Here is an 18,612-nt window from a genome sequence, read left to right as displayed (position 1 = left end):
TGCACGTGGGATTCTCTTTAAAAGATAAAAGGCTTTCTGATCTTTCCCACTTACAGCACCCACCCACCCCTACTCAAGCCTACGATTTACCTGCCTGCAGATTTTCCTTAGGGAGACTGTGCATAAGATGGCAGAATATAATGTGTTTCCATCGTAAATGCTTTCCGAACTCTAAAATCAAACTCCTAACATAAATTGGCAGCGGGTCCCTCGCCCTGAGCATAAACGATAGGTCCCTTCCCGATGGCAGTGATGCGTCTGTGGAGTCTTATTTCCAGGGAGACAGGGCAGCATTTGCTGCTATGCAGACTGAATAATGTTGGAAGCCAACATCGTGTCACATTTTGTGTGCACTTTCCAAAGATGAATCCAAGCGTTACAAATGGGACACAGACTGCCATTGTCCCAGGGACACTTTAATAACCCACACCTACAATATTCAACCTGTTGTTTGCATAGGGACAACTCAGGGACACAAAAACCCACCAGAGCGACTTGGGTAAAGGAGCCGTGGCGAGGCAGAGACCCAGGCGCCAGGGCACCTCCACATTTCATCGGTCGTGGCAAATGAGTCTGTTTGCAGTTTATTGATGCCTGAGGCTGGGGGGAGCCGCCTGCTCCCCTCCAAGCCCCTGGGCGGCGGGCCTGCCTCAACGCTGCTGCGCTGACTCGGCCTCTTCCTCCCGCTGCACTTTCCGCGGGCTTGCCAACCTGCCGATAATTTTTGTTTTGTTTTGCATAATGCAGCTCAAATTAAATAACACGGCCACAGGGCCTCGGGATTTAAACTGTGCCCACCCCCTCCTTGCCTCACAGTTCAGGGCATCTGCTGTTCTGCGAGGACAGAGGATATTCCTGGAGGATGGAAGGCTCAGGAGAAACCTCAGGATGAGAGCCTTGCGGGGGGGAGATGGGAAGAGCTAATCATTCTCACACTCCCCGATTCGTCATCTTTAAATACTCCCATAAAATAATTATTATCATCATCTTATTTAACTTGGAAAACAAAATCTAAGGGCCTCGTAGATCAGAACTGATAACCAGGTTTCACAGTGAGTTTAAAACACTGTGAACATATTTTTCATGGAAGATTTTTTTTAGCGTAGAGATACGGATATTTAAGAGCATGATGGGCAGAGCCATAAATAGTTATGATGCATTTAATCATAAATATTTTGAATGGTGTTAAAGATAACACGTTTTCATAATACATTGTTACCTTGGTGTCTAGCTGCATGTCTGTAACACAGGAGAAGTTCAAAAACAAGAGAAATTTTTAAAGGAAAACGCTTTGGGGAAATCATCATACACCTAAAAGATTTACAGAAGCATCATAAAGAAAGATTGTGTGTTAATATGTAATACATACCAAAAAGAAATTATGTACCGTTACTTAATTTCCACTTAAGGTCAGGTTTCCATGGGTGATAAATTACAAGAGACAGAAGAGATGAACTGAATGCTAACAGTGTACATTTTGCTAACAAAAAAATGCCCCTGCAATTTAAACTTAAACCTGGTAGTTATTTAAATAAGTATCAATAAACCTCTAATAATATAACATTTCAAATTTACCTTTAGTACATAATATAATTTTTTAAATTTAAATCATTGTATTTCTTTAACAGATTTTATTATCATTCTTAAAACCAGCTGAGTAATGCAGTATTCTTTTCTGTGAATAGTGTTAACCTTGAAATATGAAAATCTGATTTACATAGGAATATGTATATGTTGCAGTTATGAGTCTTAAGAGCAAGTATATTAGTATCAAACGGTTCCTGTGAAAACCGTGTGTATATTATTTTGACTTCATAAGCTTAGTTTGAGGCAGTGATGTGACAGCTGGCAGGGGAAAGAGCTGAGGGCATGTGTGGAAGGACCCAAGTTTGTTCTGTGCTCAGGGGCTCACAGGGCGGAAATAAAGGTGTCTGCTCAGCCACATTCCTTTCTGGAGCCAGGGCTGCTCTTCCAAGTCTACTTGTTGCAAGAGCTCAGCTCCTTGCAGTTGTAGGTCAGAGGCCCCTGTTCTCTTGCTGGCTATTGGTCAAGGCCACTCACAGCTCCTACAGGCTGCCCACGGCTCCTTTCCACTCGGCCATTTCCACAGCTTCTTAGGCTTCACATCTCTGACCTCTCAGAGGGGCTCACCTGACTAGGCCAGGTTCAACCAGATCATCGGACTTTTGATTAACTCAGACTTAAGTGATTAGTAACCCAAGCACGGGAGAGACATCTCATCACATTCACAGGTCCTGCCTACACTCAAGGGAAGGGGATTCCATAGAACTCATACACCAGCATGTGGGAATTTCCAGGGCCTTCTTAGCATTCTGCCTACCACGCAGATAATTACAGGTAGTGAAACCATCTCGAAGGACAGAAAGTAGGAGAAAGAGAAGGGAAGAACCTGTTCAGACAGAGTGCTCAGAAAAAGCCTCCTTGGAGAGCTAATATTTGATTGGATACTTGCAGAGCAAGGATCAAGCCTTCATGGGAATGCACTTCAAAAGGATATTGTGTTGCTGTTCAAATTCAATGTGTTATTAATCACCATTAACATAGTAATTGTTAATAATTAATTATATAATATTGTTATAATTCCACTTATATGTCCAAGTACATACTGACTTTCATATCAATATATGTTGCTATTTCTGTTGCATATTTTTAAATAGAACTTCTTTTACTAGAAGCTCTAATTTGGTTCCTCCAGGACAGAGGGAAATGTCTCCATAGCTATTGGTGGGGAGACGTCCAGGCAGTTTGTCCTTGGAAAGACACAAAGAAAGCCCCTTACAAACTAACAATTATAATTTCATCTTGATGGTGACTGTTCAAAACCACTTATGCATTAATTTAAAAAGCATTGGGTGTGGGTTATTTTTGAAATACGAGTTTATACTCTGCTTTCTGCAGGTTTCCCTCCTTCCTGACTCCAAGCACCGAGCTGCTTCATGTCTGCCTGGGGGTTTTGCAAAATGCAAAGCAGAGCTTGCAGGGGCTTCTCCTGCCTTTGGTGCAAACTGCAAGTTATCAGAGAGGTGCCGTCAAGAGATCTGGAGAGACCAAGATGCCAGAGTTACTCTGAGAGTCTTAAGAAGGAAGAGGGACAAAAAATTTCCCCAAAATAAAGAGGAAGGGGGCCAATTGGTTGGGGAGAGGGAGCTTCCAGTGAAAGGGGACTCTGAGAGGGAGCTCAGTAGGACAGGACTGCAGTCTCTCCAAATAATACTAATTGCAAAACATGAGCAGAAGCAGCAAAGCCTTTGGACTTCTGCTTAGCCTGGGACATGAGTATCTCATTAGAGGACCAGTGTGGACCCAGGACCCCAGGAACCTCCTGGACACGGTGGCAGTGTTTAAGGACCCAGGACCTTGACACAAACTCCACTGGAGGGCATGCACATGTGAGGGAGATGGTGAAGGACCTCGCTAATGACTGTGATTAAATTCCTGGAGTCAAGTTTAAATCACACCTGGGTTTGTAGACCATCCATTGCTCAGGTGATGCTGACTCCTTACGTGTCAGGTGCATCAGGAAACTGGAACAAATTCTGTTCTCATTCAGGAAGCAGAATTGCTCTTACATAACTTACTGACAACGCAGTATAAGTTTTGCGAGTTTAAATGATTTGAAGCATGTCTACACCTCAGAGATTTCTCTCCCTCCTGTTTATGGTCTCAGATGCCACCTCCCACCCTCCGAATGAAGACAGTGTAGAAGAAAGAGAGCTGGACCTGTAAGCCGGAGTCCTGGGTTTATTCTTGTGGCAATCACTTAATAAGCGCTGTTTATTACCCAAGCATGCTGCTGGCTTACAAAGACAAATAACACCACTTCTTGCCTTTTATCCCAGAGTGGAGAAAGGGGAAAGAGAGAGAAAAGCAGGTTATAAGGCAGTATGCACAGTGGTTACTCACCAAGGCTCAGAAATCAGAAGGCAGGAGTTCAAAGCTCTTCCACTGCTTAACTGTCTGATCTCGGGCAAACCATTTGGTAATCCTGAACTCAGTTATCTCATTTGTTAAATAGTTTCCACAATTATAGAATGTATATCATGGTGTTGTAGCTAAGAGATGGTGTTTATGAAATTCTATTATTGTAAATAAGTCTTTGCAATGCAATGTCTTAAATACTATGGTATTGTATTTATGGACTCTAAAGCAATTCCTTCAGTCAACACATCTTTATTGAGGACCTGCTATGCTATTAGATCCGAGTGATAGAAGTCATGTAAAGTCTCCAAGACTGCATGTGTCCTTTGTAAAATGAGAGGTTTGGAAGAGATGATCCCTACAGTCCTTAAAAATCAGTTGCGGGCTCAAGGGGAAATTGTACAGAACACCAACTCAATGTTCTTTTCTTTTTTTAAAAAAAAAAAATATGTATCATTATTGATCTCAGAGAGAGAGGAAGGGAGCGGGAGAGCGAGTTGAAACATCAATGATGAGAGAGTCATCACTGATCAGCTGCCTCCTGCCTCCTGGGGATCAAGCTCACAACCCAGGCATGTGCCCTGATCGGGAATCGAACCACAATCTCCTGACTCCTAGGTCAATGCTCAACCTCTGAGCCATGCCCGGCTGGGCCCAATGTTCTTTTGAAAAAGATGTAGATTATACCTACATAGAGCTATGGGAGGGGAGGTGGGAATAGAAATAAAAGAACAGAAAATATTAAATTGAGCCAAGCAACTATTTATTTTTCAAATAAAGATTTTGGAAGCTAGCTAATTCTAAAATTTTGAATAATTGAATCATTTCACAATTCCAAGAGTGAAACAGAAACACTGTGGTTATCTGGAAAATGTAATCAATAAAAGTAACCAGTCAGTAGTATCTGAGTAGATGTGGTATCTCAAGCATACCCTTTTACTCTTTATGTAATTAAAAATTAAATCTAAAATCCAACTGAAATAACTCATTTCTAATCCAACGGTTACGTTTTGCTTTTGTTTAAAAAGAAAAATATTTGAGAAAACTTGCAGGTTTTCCCAAGTGGTTTCTGTACACCTGACTGCAATAATGTTCAGCGAGACACTAAAGAAATCGTATTTTCGTCATCAAATAAATGAAAACATTGCTAGGTAGAGAGCTTCTCAATCCCTATCAAAAAGCTAAATTTCTCATGAATTTTATGTATTTTCAAACATAAAAGCACTAGGGTCGAGGTGAACGTGAGGAGCGTCAGTCTGGCTCCCGGCCCGCCGAATCCCCACGTCACCGCATCGGTCCAAGGTCGCGCAGCGCAGCGGGCAGCGGCGGGCACAGCTGGACCTGCGGCCGCCTCGGCACGGACGCTGCGGGGGCCGGACGCGCGACAGCGGCCAGCCTGTGCCCACGCGAGGCCCGAGCACGGCTCCTGCCAACCGGGCCTTTCGCTCACGACACGACCCGCTGCTGGCAGCCGCGACCCCACGGCTGGAGAGCGTGGCGATGTCCGATGTGCCCCTGCGTATCTAAGTTTAGGATCAAACACTTTGGAAGCGTCCAGTTTCTAGACATACGGTGGAACATTAGGGAAAGAAACAGGATTAGTTCAGGCTGCATAAAAATACTTCTTTTGTACTCTCCTATGTGCATTTGTGTTGCGCTAAAATGCTGGGTTTTGTTTAGGTAAAACAGTCCTGTTGAACTTTCCAGATAGCATTTAAATGAGTACTGTGAATTCCCAGCCTTTTCTGTTATCAAAGAAACTTCTCTTATGTTACTTATAGCTATTTATGAATATTCATAAATAGTAACATGGATACATGTGGAAGAAACTCAAGAGACACTGTAGCTATAAAAGTTATTTTATAATCATTCCTAATTTATTAATCCTCCCATAGTATTAAAATGTGTATTTGACCAATTTTTGAATAATTGAATCATTTCAGAAATCACTTTCTCTCTTTCTTTTAAGCTGTGGATATAAAGACCAGAGTTAAAATGAACTTTGGCAACTAGCTGATTGATTGGTTATCTAGCATAAAACACCTTGAAAAATGCTGAATGAATTCAGTGATACCACTAATTATTTTCCTAGGAGTTAATAGATAATCTCATTAGCACACACACATAAATAGCCCTCCATACATGTCCTAGTAAACAATCTAATTTTATTGGGGGGAAAATCAACTTTGCTTGTCAAATTTCTATTTGTTTTCTAGATCTATTATTCAGTTAGTAACATACTATTTTCAGTAGGCCTAGCAATATACAAACATGAAAGTGAACTCACTTATGTATGTAAAAGTAAACAAAACACCAAATTAATACAGATTGCTTTTCTAAATCAATCAAACAAACCAGATAAATATCAAATTTCTAGTTGTTTGCTTTTCCAACTGTTTGGATTTTTAAGAAGGTTTCTTTGTGAGACTTGGATAAAAATTTAATGTAACTATTATTTGGACATCTTAAGGGGATAAGTTTGTATATGTGTAATTTTAAACTGTACTTTTTCCTTATTTTCTGTTTTTTATTTTCAGTTCCAAGTTCTAATTCAGTGACATAGTCCTGAAAGATTTGCCACATAAAGTACAATATGTGAGTAAACAGAGATATTTTAAATAAAATGTAACACTATTTGATTAAATGTTTCTAATTTATGGAAATAGAAATACTGATATGAGGTATAAAATAATTAACTCCTCCTTCTGTGTAGACTTTCTATTAATAATGCAGATAGTGACTTCTAACAGTAGTTTTACGATAGTTACAGCAGCATTTCTTTCAACTTTATAAACAAGTAAATGGTTAAAGGGCTACACTGTCTCACATCATTTAAACGGACAGCTGAGAACCACCTACCATGAAAACCTCAGCTATGCTGATGCCATAACTGCAGTGTAACAGAAACAAACTTATTTATAATTACAGGGGAAATTTGGTTAAACTAACAAATATATAAATGCATGCAGACATATCTCAGGTTAAATTACTATCATGGGCTCAATCCAGCTTAAAAACCTCACCAAACGCCTATTTTGCAATTAACTTCTATCTTACATTTTCTTTAAAACCATATATTAAGACTATATTTCATGTTTGTCCCCCAGTCATGTGTTTCGATGCTTTTTTTTTTTTTAAGAAAGAAAACCCAGCTTCTGGGCCTGAACTTTTCTGGCTACTGCACAGTGGCTGCTTCAGACCTGGGCACTGATGTTTCCGATTCCTGGGAAGTTCTCTTTGCCACAGGGCGTGCCCTGAAACACATCAAAAGAACCAAGTTCTACAAAAGAAAAAAGAAACTCAAGTAGGCTTGAACATACAAAGAGGGAGAAAGAGATGAGAAAGGGGCCAGGCAGAGTGCTGAATACAAAATGAGTTCAGGCAACCCCAGGAGCTCTTCATCACTTACATTTATCTTATTCTGGGAGAGGAGCGTCAAAACCAGCCCTGACATAAACCACCCACTGCCATTGACTTTGACTCCGTCTCCGTGTGTGTGTGTGTGTGTGTGTGTGTGTGTGTGTGTGTGTGGTGTGTGTATTATGCATAAAAAGGAACAGCTTTCATGAGGTATCACTGTTACCTCACAAGAATTGAAAGGAGAGAAAAAACATTTAAAAACACAAATTACCAAAATACTAAGCAGATAAATCCAGCATGGTTTTCACTTAACTAATCTATAGTGTTTATATCAAAATCTGCTAACCGTGCATTGCTTTAACCTCTTTGCTGCAGCATTTCTATTGTACCTTCTGCACTTGCTTTCATAAAGCATGACAGCTTTTCCACTTCTCCTTGAAATGTTTTGTACATATTTCGGGTCAAAACTCATGGTCAACATTTCTGCAACAAGATAGAATCTATGTGATAAATAAAAAACAATTAAAATGTAAATAGCCCCCAATACTGAAGGAATAAGGGAAATCTTTTCTGATGTATACTAGATCCATTAATGCCCCCAAAGTCTGACTCTCTGTGTTCCTTAAAAGTATTTCCAGTTGATAGATCCCTTCCCATAAATTCCGCCACACCACTGAGTCTTGAATGTCTGCACACGTTTTCTAGAGATAGAAAGTATAACATCAGGTCTGACTTCACTGTAGTCCTGCAGTGGAATTTTGGTGATTTGAGGTAAGTAAATTAACAGGGAATGGGGAGAGATGAACTTGCAGAGAGAGAGAGAGAAAGTGCTATCTACCAAAAAGACTCTTCTTATTAGCAAGATTTAGAAATACTACCCAAGGAGTACATTTAGAACTTCTGTACAACTTTTTGTTATAAAAAATGACATAAATAGTAGGTGTTTGATTCTTTCCAATGCCTAGGAAGCTATAATCTAATGTGATATTGATTTCCTAACAGACCAGCGTTTAGGAAACGTTGTGTGTGTCTAGCAGCGTTTAGTAGTGTGTGTCTCCCAGTATTGTAATATTTATTTTGTGTTCACCTGAGACTTCCTAATTTCTTTTTTACTCTGCCTTACTCTGCTTTACTCTGCTTTACTCTGTCTCTGGGCTGCTGGTACACCACTGGTTATAATATAATAATTAGTATAATAATTAGTGCTGCTTTTGCTAATTGGTATTCCATATAAAAACTAAACTTTTAAAAAAAGATTTTGCAAAAAGCCATAAGCACATTTAGGTGAGTGGCCAGGTTTTGTCAGTGGGCTATGCCAAGCATGGCTCCAACAGTCTCGCTGGAACAAAGGGTTTCAGTCAGCCGGCAGCCTGGAATGAAAGGTAGAATCTCTGTGCCCTTCCGCTTACATACAGTGGAATATGCAGCCATTTCTACACTGATCTTTTAAACTCATTTATGGACTTTTTTTCTGTCTCAGTTTTCTTCCATTTTTTTTAAGCAAATAAAATCATTAAAAATCTCAAGCAACTTAGAGTTCAAGGCAGTCATGTGCTTCTCATATAGGTCAGTAACATCAACATAAAATCATGTGATTTCACTCAAATTTCTATAATGAATTATCCAGAAAGCCTGTTTTGAGAGAGAGCATGAGTGAGAGAGAGAGAAACAAAGCGATAAAGAAAAGTCAAACATGAGGTACAATTCAGAATGTTGATAGTCCTGATCCACGTTTTTTTCTGTCTTCAAAATCAGGCCCTTTTCAAATACGCCACACACACACAGTCACTGTCTGCTTTTATGCTGTTGCTTTTTTTTTTTTTGCATACTTTGTTTGTGATTAGAATCCCCACAAAGTGCAAATGTAACAATGGGAAAAGCAGACAGAAGACTTTCCTAAACATTAAAAACAATGTTTAAAAATAAACAAAACACTACACCCACCACGTCGAATTCAGTCACCAGGGGTTGTGTGTGATGTTTCCAGGATGAACGGCCCCTAGAGCCTCAATGAGTTGGTCAAAGAGAAAATGAAGAAAGCACATCATGGCTTTTGTGTGGCCCCAGAATCCTGTGGGCCCCAATATCCTCTAACTGCAGGCTTTTCAAGCTCTGAGGTCAGCCTCGGCCTCCCACAACACCCCTGGGGTCATGGTCCTCTTAGGCAGCAGCTCTAAGCTGTTGGAGATGTTAGTCTTTCCCAATGACCATCTCACGATTCAAATATCCAAAACACATCTCTTTTCTTCTACTGTTTCTGTCTGTGAAAAGAACAAATATCCATCCCATCTCCAGAGGTGACGGGGGCTGAGAGCATGTGCTCTGAGGTGGAGTGGACTCTGCTCATTACTAGCAGGGCAACTTTGAACAAATTTCTAAACCTCTCTAACCCATTTCCTTATCAGTAAAATAAAAACGATAATAATTCCCACCTCATAGGATTACTGTGGGAAATACATGAGATTGAATTAGAGACTAAAACCAAAGTGCCTGGTACAACTTATAACAATCGTTTAATATGTTTTAGCTATTATTAAACTTAAAAAAAAATTAACTTTCTCTCATGTCTCTGGATCCTTCATATCAGCCAGCTTCAGAGACCCACTGGCTTGCATTTGTGCCCGTGTCCCTTCTATTCTTAGTGCCTCGGTTCTGGACCCTTTCCTCCTGGCCACCAGATTGCTTTAACAATAATTTCAATTGATCACCTACTCAGTTTTTTCTTCAGTCCAACCTGTACATTGCTGCCAGTTTGGTTTTTCATGAATAATGCTTTCTATCCACTGCTGTTATAGAAATCTTTACTCATTTCCTCTTTCCTACGCCTCTGCCCGGTTCCCAAGGGCCCATGCCTTCCAATTCTGCACATTATTCCCTGATGCAAAATCCAATTTGTTGTAGACAATTCTCTGCCATATAATTTTTTCACTGATTCCCTCATATAGTCAACAAATATTTATTAAGGGCCTACCATGGACCAGATGATAGGGATACAAATGTATTAGTTCCCAAGGATATAAAAATAAATAAAATATTGTTTTCTCTGCCATTAGTGAGGCTATGACAGACAATAGACAACTAATCAACTCATGGTAATATACCAGGTAAGAATTCTAAAGAAGTATAGGACAAATAAAAGAAAACTATACTTCTGGAACATTCTGTCCTCGGGTGGGAAGGCCTCAAGATATAGTATTAGAAGTAAATGATTACAATACAAAGAGGTATTGTCTGCCACATTTCTCCTGGCTTCTAGGAGCTATAGGGCCCTGAAAGTTTGTGTATTCTTGTCGTTAATTAATATTGCCCACAACCTGTCAAAATTCTAGCCATCCCTACAAAGCCAGTCCCTACATTTCCTTCCTGACTTCTTCCTTCATTATTCCAATACTTGATTTTCCTCTCTAGAACTACCAAATCTATTAGTCTGCATTATTTAACTTAGTGCTAGGTTATATGGAATCTTCAGATGTTTGGGATTTTTCGTTTGTTTGTTAATATAGATTTATCTCCCTGACCAGATTATAAGCCTATTAAGGGCAGAATTCATGTCTTATAAATTCATGCTTTCTATTTTCTGAAGAACCTAGCTTAATTCTAAGATCAGTGTAGTACTAAAAAATTAATAATTGGTTAATTTATTTATTTTTGATATGGAAAATGTATATTTTTAAAATGAGTATTTTATTAAACCTTACTTGCTAGTCCAGAATTCCCTAAAATTTGTTCTATGTAATACCAATTCTACAAGATGCTAATGAATATAACTCAAAAACTTAACTCCATGTTGAAATGTTAGGAGCATACTAAGTTAAACATAGTTAAAGAAGATTATTTACTGCAAGACTTCCCAGAGCCTTTAAAACTTACATAACTTAAATCAAGAGAGGTAGATATTATGCAGTGTTTCCCAAATCTGCTTAATAATAAAACCCATTTCTTGGAATTAGTGTTCACAGAGATCACTTTAAGAAATCCTGATGCCTTCTAAAGCCTTTAGAACTGATTTCCATTTTTAGCTCAGTCAAACCATTTCCTTGCTGACAGGTGGTTATTTAATTCAATTAACTGCTAAGTGCTATCAATCTACTAACACTATTAAAAAACTCTTAGTCCTCTCTAACTCTTTAACACCAGCAAAGATTTGATAAGCATAAAACCAGGGCACAAATTCTCCCAAAAAGACATAGAAGCAAGACGCACACTGATCCCTTCTGAAGCTGGACAGAGTTAAGCTTCACAATGTGTGCCCAGGTTCAAGGCTTCTGCTGTCGATCTAAATTTTTATGATTTTATTATATATGGCTGAATTGTGAGGATTACCCCTTAGGTTTCAAGAAGAGGGAAGCTCCTTAGTTAAGAGCATATATTTAAATGAGTAAGTTAAAGTGCATGTAATAATATCAAATTTATTAATGATTACAACTTTAGTAGGATGTATATATTTACCATTAACTAGCAGTGCTTTAAAGCTCATGCATGGTCTGAAACTAATCATTCAAAGTCAAGATCTAAGATTTAAGATCTAAGGGAACAGGGTCCAGGAGACTGTATGTGAGTGATGTCAATACAACTCTGATAGAATGCCCCCCTAACTCTCCATGTGAGGGCGATGCTGACTTTATTTTCTGGTGAGGATATCCAAGGCCTCATCTAGTGTAAACTACCAGGGTATCCTAATCCAGACCTCGCTGAACTCCAAGGCTCTCCCCGAAGCAGGTCCTAGTGAACCAGCTGCCAATATGCTCTGCTTTCTCATAGCTGCCTGGGGACCAGAAAACCTAGGAAGCCCTACATGGTAGGTTTGTAACAGTTGTCATGATGCTTCACTATTTACAAAGGACCTTTAAGTGAAGTCAATGCCTTTATAAGTAATGGTAGGACCATAGAAAAGCCAAACACTGTCTGAAATCAACCTTGATGTGACCTTATACTTTCTTTTCCCACAGGCTCCATCCCTGCAGAATGAAACTACAACATCTGAAAGAAGGAATGCTTGGTCATTAAGGCCATGTTTGGAGCTTGGCACCAACACCTGGAGAAGCCAGGCCACCAGTCATGGGCTGCACCAATCATCACAACTGGCAGGACCTCTGGACGACCCATAACCTCAGCCAGCACCAGAGCTGCTGATTTCTCTTCTGCCTATTGATTTCAGGACCCACTAACTAGATCCTGAGCACCCAAAACTGGTGAGCTGATGTACTATATCCTAAGTTTAAAATTCTTACTCAGTTCAAAGAAGTAGAACTCACCAGGTCATGACACTCAAAATCTTGGCTATAATCCACCCATAGAAGAGCAACATCTGGACTGCTGCTTTCAGCCATTGGTCAGTTCCCGGGCGTCACCGGAGGCGGCCAGGGTATCACTTGGAAGGACGCATCTGTGCAGTGGGTGTCTTGCCTGTATGTCCTGGCTAGGAGCATTCATGCTGTACCACTACAGCTTTGTTCTCCAGCTTCTACCTGTTCAGGATTTACCACAATTTCAACCATGGGTCTTGGACTTCTCATGGCCAAGGGTCTAGGAAGATGTGGAAGCCCAAGGAGAATGTGCCTTGGCAGAACTAAACCAGAAAAAGACAGAGGTCTCTTCCAACCCTGTTTGAGCCACTGGTTATTGTGATTAATCATCTTCGGAAAATTTTATCACAGAGCTCTCTCCATATTACTTAAACAAAGTTATCTTCATATTTACCAAAATGATCCACTTTTCTCCAAGCCAAGGGTCATTCTCTTTACCCCCAGTGACCATCAAATACCTACAACTTGCACTGATCCCTGACTAAGGTAGAGTCACCAGTTTGAATCTACATTGAGAAAATTTGTCATTGTAGACAAAGATCGCTTGAATCATGAGATTACACCCTAGAATACCAGAGCCTGTGTATACTACCCCCACCAAAATAACTGAGTTTTTTTAATACCCAGTTCCACATTCACCTATAATACTGATTCCATGCAAGTCAATTTCTTACAAGTAAAATATGGAAGCATTCCATGAGACATCCCAATTCCTTGAGAATTCAACCAATTTTTATTGAGGACCTATTATGTGCCCAGCACTGTATTAAATTCTAAGACCATAATGAATAAATCACAGTGCTTGCCCCTAAGAAGTTTGGATTCCAATAGGGAAGTTAGGCAATTAAACAGCATGATAAGTGCTACAGCATTGTAATGATGGCCACAAGAATTCCCTCATCTCTGGAGTTACTAGTTGTCCAGGCTGACTCACAGATGATCTTCTAATATGCCAAAGCAACCCACAAGATTCAAGCCAACAAGGAGCAGACCCAGGGGAACCCCTGCAAATGCTGATCCCATGGATTCTGGTTACTAATGTATTATTTCTAAACCACCTGACTTTTAAACAAGCTAGATGCTCACATCAAACTGGTAGCCCTCAGGTTGTAGTTGCTGAAAGGTGGAATCAAACTGGGAAGTTGGAAGACATGGCTTCTAGTTCGGGTCCTGGCACTTACCGTGACTGTGGGCACATCACTTAAGATCTCTAGTCTTTGGTGTCTTTCTTTGCAAAATAAAAGTAAACACATTATATACTATACCTACCTCACAGGGTTGTTGTGAGAATCATGTGAAAATGTATGTGAAAGCACTTTGTAACTGTTATTTTTTAATCACCCTCACTTTCCATGGGTTTTTTCTGCTCCCTACCAAATACAGTACTATAATTTACCAGAAGGATGTATTCATATTCCCAAATGTACTTCAAAGGAAATGAAGTACATGCCTTCCTGGATATCTGGTTTTAGAATGGGAATTATGATGCCTCAAAGATGACAAGGATATAATCCACAGGACCAAATTCAGGGCCCTATTGCCATACAGACATTCCACCACTAACACACCATTAGAGCTGGACACCAGTCAGCTCTATTGATCTCTTGATGGAAAGCTTTCCCCAGGGCCCACTGTAGAGAACCCACTCTTGGCCTCAGAAAGCTAACTAGACAGTGATGATTCAGGGAGTCACCTGGGCTCTGGCTGCCAAAGGAATCACCAGCCACTCCAGGGGAGGGCATGCCTCCCATGACAGAGCAAGAGACTTGGTTAAATAAGACACTGGCCCAATTAAAAAAAAAAAAAAAAAAAGCCATCCCTGACTGCCTGACCTATTATAGTTGGGCTAGCAAGGGAAACTCCTAGACATTCATTTAAAGCAAAGATTTGGTAACACATTTCTTCTTTAAGCACATTTGGTCATGCCCAGGCCAACCTGGCTCTTGCATCTCTGATCTTGACTTGGCTATTCCAATAGACCTGTGATAAGATGTGTTCCTGGCTTACAAGTCTCATGTATTGCCCTCACACACACACACGCACACACACCCCACTAAGGAATCCCACATGGCAAAGCTCTAGCCTGGTCTTCCATCTCTGGTAATTCAAAATGAATTCTGAATTGGCTGATCTAATTTGAGTTCAGTCTCGCTGGCACACTCTATTCCAGGTTGGAACACTGACTCTCAGTCCAGGGTAGAAGTTTAAATAGAGTTCCTATGGAGCCACTGACACCCATTAATCCTTCAAGAAAGAAACACACAAGGATTCTGTCTTTCTACTTAGAACACACCAGCTTTTTCAAAACTAAGAGCATATTATTATGGGCCTTAAGGAATAGCATAAAATTTCTATAAAAGATCTCCTGAGTGAAGAGAATGATGATTATATACCAAAAGATCAGATAGAATTGGCATCCCAAGAGCTCTGGAGTGAGATCTTAGGCCTAAATAAAAAATTTCAACTATAATCCATTCTTCAGGTTCCCAGCGCAAGGAAAGAGATTTATAGGAAAAATTTTGATTCAATCTTTATATCAGTTTTTAAGATATTTTTTAAATGAAATGGAAAATAATTCACAATCTCCTTCTTGCTATATGTCAAAATAGCTGAACTTAATATATCAACTCAGTGAACTCAGAAATTTCTAAAACTTTTCTTAAGGCTATGATATTAATTTTTCATTTTAATACTCTTTAAAAATAAAAAAATAAAACCATGTCTTATAGTTTACAGTAACCACTTGCTGTGGGAAGGGAGCCAGAGAAACTCAGAGTACCAGCCACCCAAGGTCAGAGGCACTGAGCCAAAGGACCCAGCAAAAAGCAGGCCCATGCCTGCTGGAAGAAAAGCTGTTGCTGAAATGACAGGCCAAGCATATGAAATAAGATGATCTTCAGGTCATGGTAGCTGAAAAAGAAGAATAGACTGATCCAAGTTGGGAAGCAGATTAAGATGTTGGAGTAGGTATCAGGATGAATACAGCTGGGCAGGAGGAGATGGAGTCACCTATGAGCACACGATATTTGTCTTACAGTAGCCTTTCCTATGAGCTTCAGTGTTACATCCTAGTTTCTTTTTCAGAGGTAAAGTCCTCAGTATTGCTGATGTCACTTACATAGTCCAAAATAGAAAACCCTTCCTTACCCACAGACATGCCTTTTTACTATCTTGGCTGATATAATTCTCTTTTTTCATAGATTTTTAATTTTTTCATAATTTTTTTGGTAAATTATTTTATCAATAAAAATTTGTCAATAAATTCTTTCCCTGGTTGAATCCTAATGCCTTCTTTGGTGATTACAAATGGGTAATAAAAACGAGTTACTTTAATTAATAGTTTGCCTGCGCTTGCATGCCCAGGGCTATACGACAGGGAAAAGGCATTTCTTCTCATCGATTACATGGAGTTGAGCTAGACACAATTACTATAGTCAAACACCAGGCGAGGGTAGCTAAGGGGATGTTTGATAGTGACACACAGTGAGCATTCCAGTTTAACCTCAAGCTGCAAATTGTACCTCTTTTCCAAAAGTCAGAGGCGATCAACTCTGCTACTGCTACATCAGGACAAAAAGACTCCAGAGTGAAAGACAGACCACAGGAGAGAAAAGAATAAAGCAGGCAGGATTTTGCAGAAAGAGGTAGCTGAATGCAAAGACCAGCCTCTCCACGTAGCTGGCAGAGGTGCCAGGCTTTTCACAGAATTCACATTAGAAGTTCCAGCAATAGATGGAACTTAGCCAGTAGGCACAATGGTGGGGAGAGTGGGGAGGTTTCTGTAATGAAAGACTGAACTCTGCACACTTTCAAACAGACTAAGAGCTCTGCTATTGGCAACAAGGACTGATCTTTTTTTTTTTTAAAGTGATTGTTCTTACTGAACCTGGTAAGACATGAATAAGTGTGGGAAATAAAGGAGGTCAGTGGATTACAGCCCTTGGGTTAAAAATGAAGAAGATCATCTAAATGGTACCAAGAGAGGCAGATCCACAAGCTCCCTCGCACGAGAGATGGAAGTTACGAACAGGGGAGTGCTGCTGTGTCCTTTCCAATATGCTGTATATAGAGTTATGCTTAAATTGACTGCCTAGTAAAAAAAGAACCTGGTTTTTCTCTTTTGTGTGAGTTCAGTTCTTCTCTATGGATCTTTTTATGGTCTTTATAGAGTCCAGAAATTATAAAGAACTCTTCAACGTTAGTAGAGTACCTGTTCGTATCTGAACCAGATACGGATGGTTGCCATCAATATTCTAGAATGACCAACCCAAATAAGCAGAAATAAATTTTAAAATTTATTTCAAAGTGAACATATAGAAATTAGCCCAAGAAGATGGGTATATCAGCCCTTAGTGTAAATATAATCCCAAATTTCCTGTCTTTACTTCCCACAAACAAAAGAAAACATCTGTAAGCTGAAAATCTACACAGAGAATACAATGTTTTTACTAGATTAAAATTTTGCAGCAACTAAACCATTCTTTGAGGAAATAATAAAACAAAATTAAATTAATAAAACCAAATTAAACTTGAAGGTATTCTTTCCTTCAATTTACGTTGGCTGAGTGCCATCCGTGTTCCAGACACTGTGTGAAGCAATGGCCATAATATAGTGAGCAAAATCATGGAGTTCACAGTCTAGGGTCAGAGAAAGACATTAAACAAATAATTATACCAATGAATGTGTAATTACCAACTGAGATTAATTCCCTGAAGGAAAGGATAAGAAACAATGAGAGTTTATAACAAAGACACCTAACCTGGTTTTACTTAGGTCTTAGAAGGCTTATTGGAAGGAGTAAAAATCTTGAACAGTGAGTACAAGTTTGGGGAACAGAGGTGAGGAGTGTAGACCACCTCAGCCATCATCCTTCAGTGAGAAAAAGCACAGCTCATCTGAGACTGAGACGCCAATGTGGCTGAATGAACTGAAAACAGGCCCAAGGAGCCCTGAAAGCAAAAGTAAGGATAGGAAGTGAGTTATAGAGGCGGGTAGGAACAACCCTATGCAGAGCCTCAGAAGCCACACTAAGGAACATGGTCTTCATCCTAAGAGAATTCAGAAACCAAGTTTAAGACTTGCAGGTTTTAGCAAGAGTAGTCTTAATTTTTTTTTTTTTTTTTGCCTTGTGTTGTGTTATACACATAGAGTACTCAATATATGTGCATTGAATAAATTCAGAAATTTTTTTTTATTTTCCACAAAGTATCCCAGAGACCTGTTATTATGTTTTCCTAAGTTGAACTGATTATTAGAATCGTTTCTTAGAAACTCTCACTTAAAGAGGCATTCTGAGACGTGCCTTCAAGTGGTGCCAAGAGCGTCAGTATTGCAGCCTTATCAAGTGCCAGGTGCACCCAGAAATTCTGTCTTTAAGATACAAAAGTTGTCTCAATAACAGTTGTACAAATGAAAATATTTCGGAAGCTTCTGTGAGGGTAAACGAAGGAATCGTCACTATTTACTGCTGACCAGGTGGCAGGGGCTCAATTTAGAATGGAGAGAGGTAGTGAAGGAGCCTCAGATGGAGATGCCCCAGTGTGCATGCACACCGACGACAGGGGTAGGCTGCAGACCCTCCTCGCCAGCCCTTTCCTCTCTCCTACCTTCAGAGACACCCGGTGCCTCCAGCACCTGCCTGTCTCCAGGGACTTGGGCAGGAATTGGTCTCCTCAGCTTTCCCCACAGGCCAAGTTGGGCTTTCTCAGTTCTGCTAAGTCAGCGATCACCCATTCATCTGTTTCCATTTTGTAAAATTACTCGACATCTTTCATCTGTTATTGTCTCTTTAGCCATTCTCTTTGGGTTTATGCTTTTGGGGTGCTTTTTCTGTCATATTAATGATGTTTGAGGGGGGCATCTGCATGTTTAATCTGAAACAATTAACTAGGACTCTTATTGTTTTAATTTTCATTTCCTGGTTGAATGTGTTTTTCATCTTTATGGACCATTTTTACTGCTCCTTCATGAATTACCTGCTCTTATCTTTTGGCTGTTTTTCTATCA

General features: G+C 39.8%; 1 protein-coding gene across 1 annotated transcript in view; it reads left to right on the top strand.

The window, feature by feature from the left end:
• Positions 1-13,626, top strand: part of GRID2 (glutamate ionotropic receptor delta type subunit 2) — a 1,226,675-nt gene extending 1,213,049 nt beyond the window's left edge. Inside the window, exon 16 of the mRNA XM_087826562.1 lies at positions 12,249-13,626. Within this exon, the coding sequence (XP_087682688.1) occupies positions 12,249-12,407 (159 nt within the window). The 3' untranslated portion in view covers positions 12,408-13,626. The remainder of the gene's footprint in view (positions 1-12,248) is intronic.
• The last annotated feature ends 4,986 nt before the right edge of the window (positions 13,627-18,612 follow it).

The sequence above is a fragment of the Miniopterus natalensis genome, chromosome 1 (assembly GCF_054644295.1).
Source record: "Miniopterus natalensis isolate mMinNat1 chromosome 1, mMinNat1.hap1, whole genome shotgun sequence".
In the NCBI taxonomy this organism is placed as follows: Eukaryota; Metazoa; Chordata; class Mammalia; order Chiroptera; family Miniopteridae; genus Miniopterus; species Miniopterus natalensis.
The sequence above is the reverse complement of the archived record's forward strand: the minus strand, read 5'-3'. Positions and strand labels throughout refer to the sequence as shown.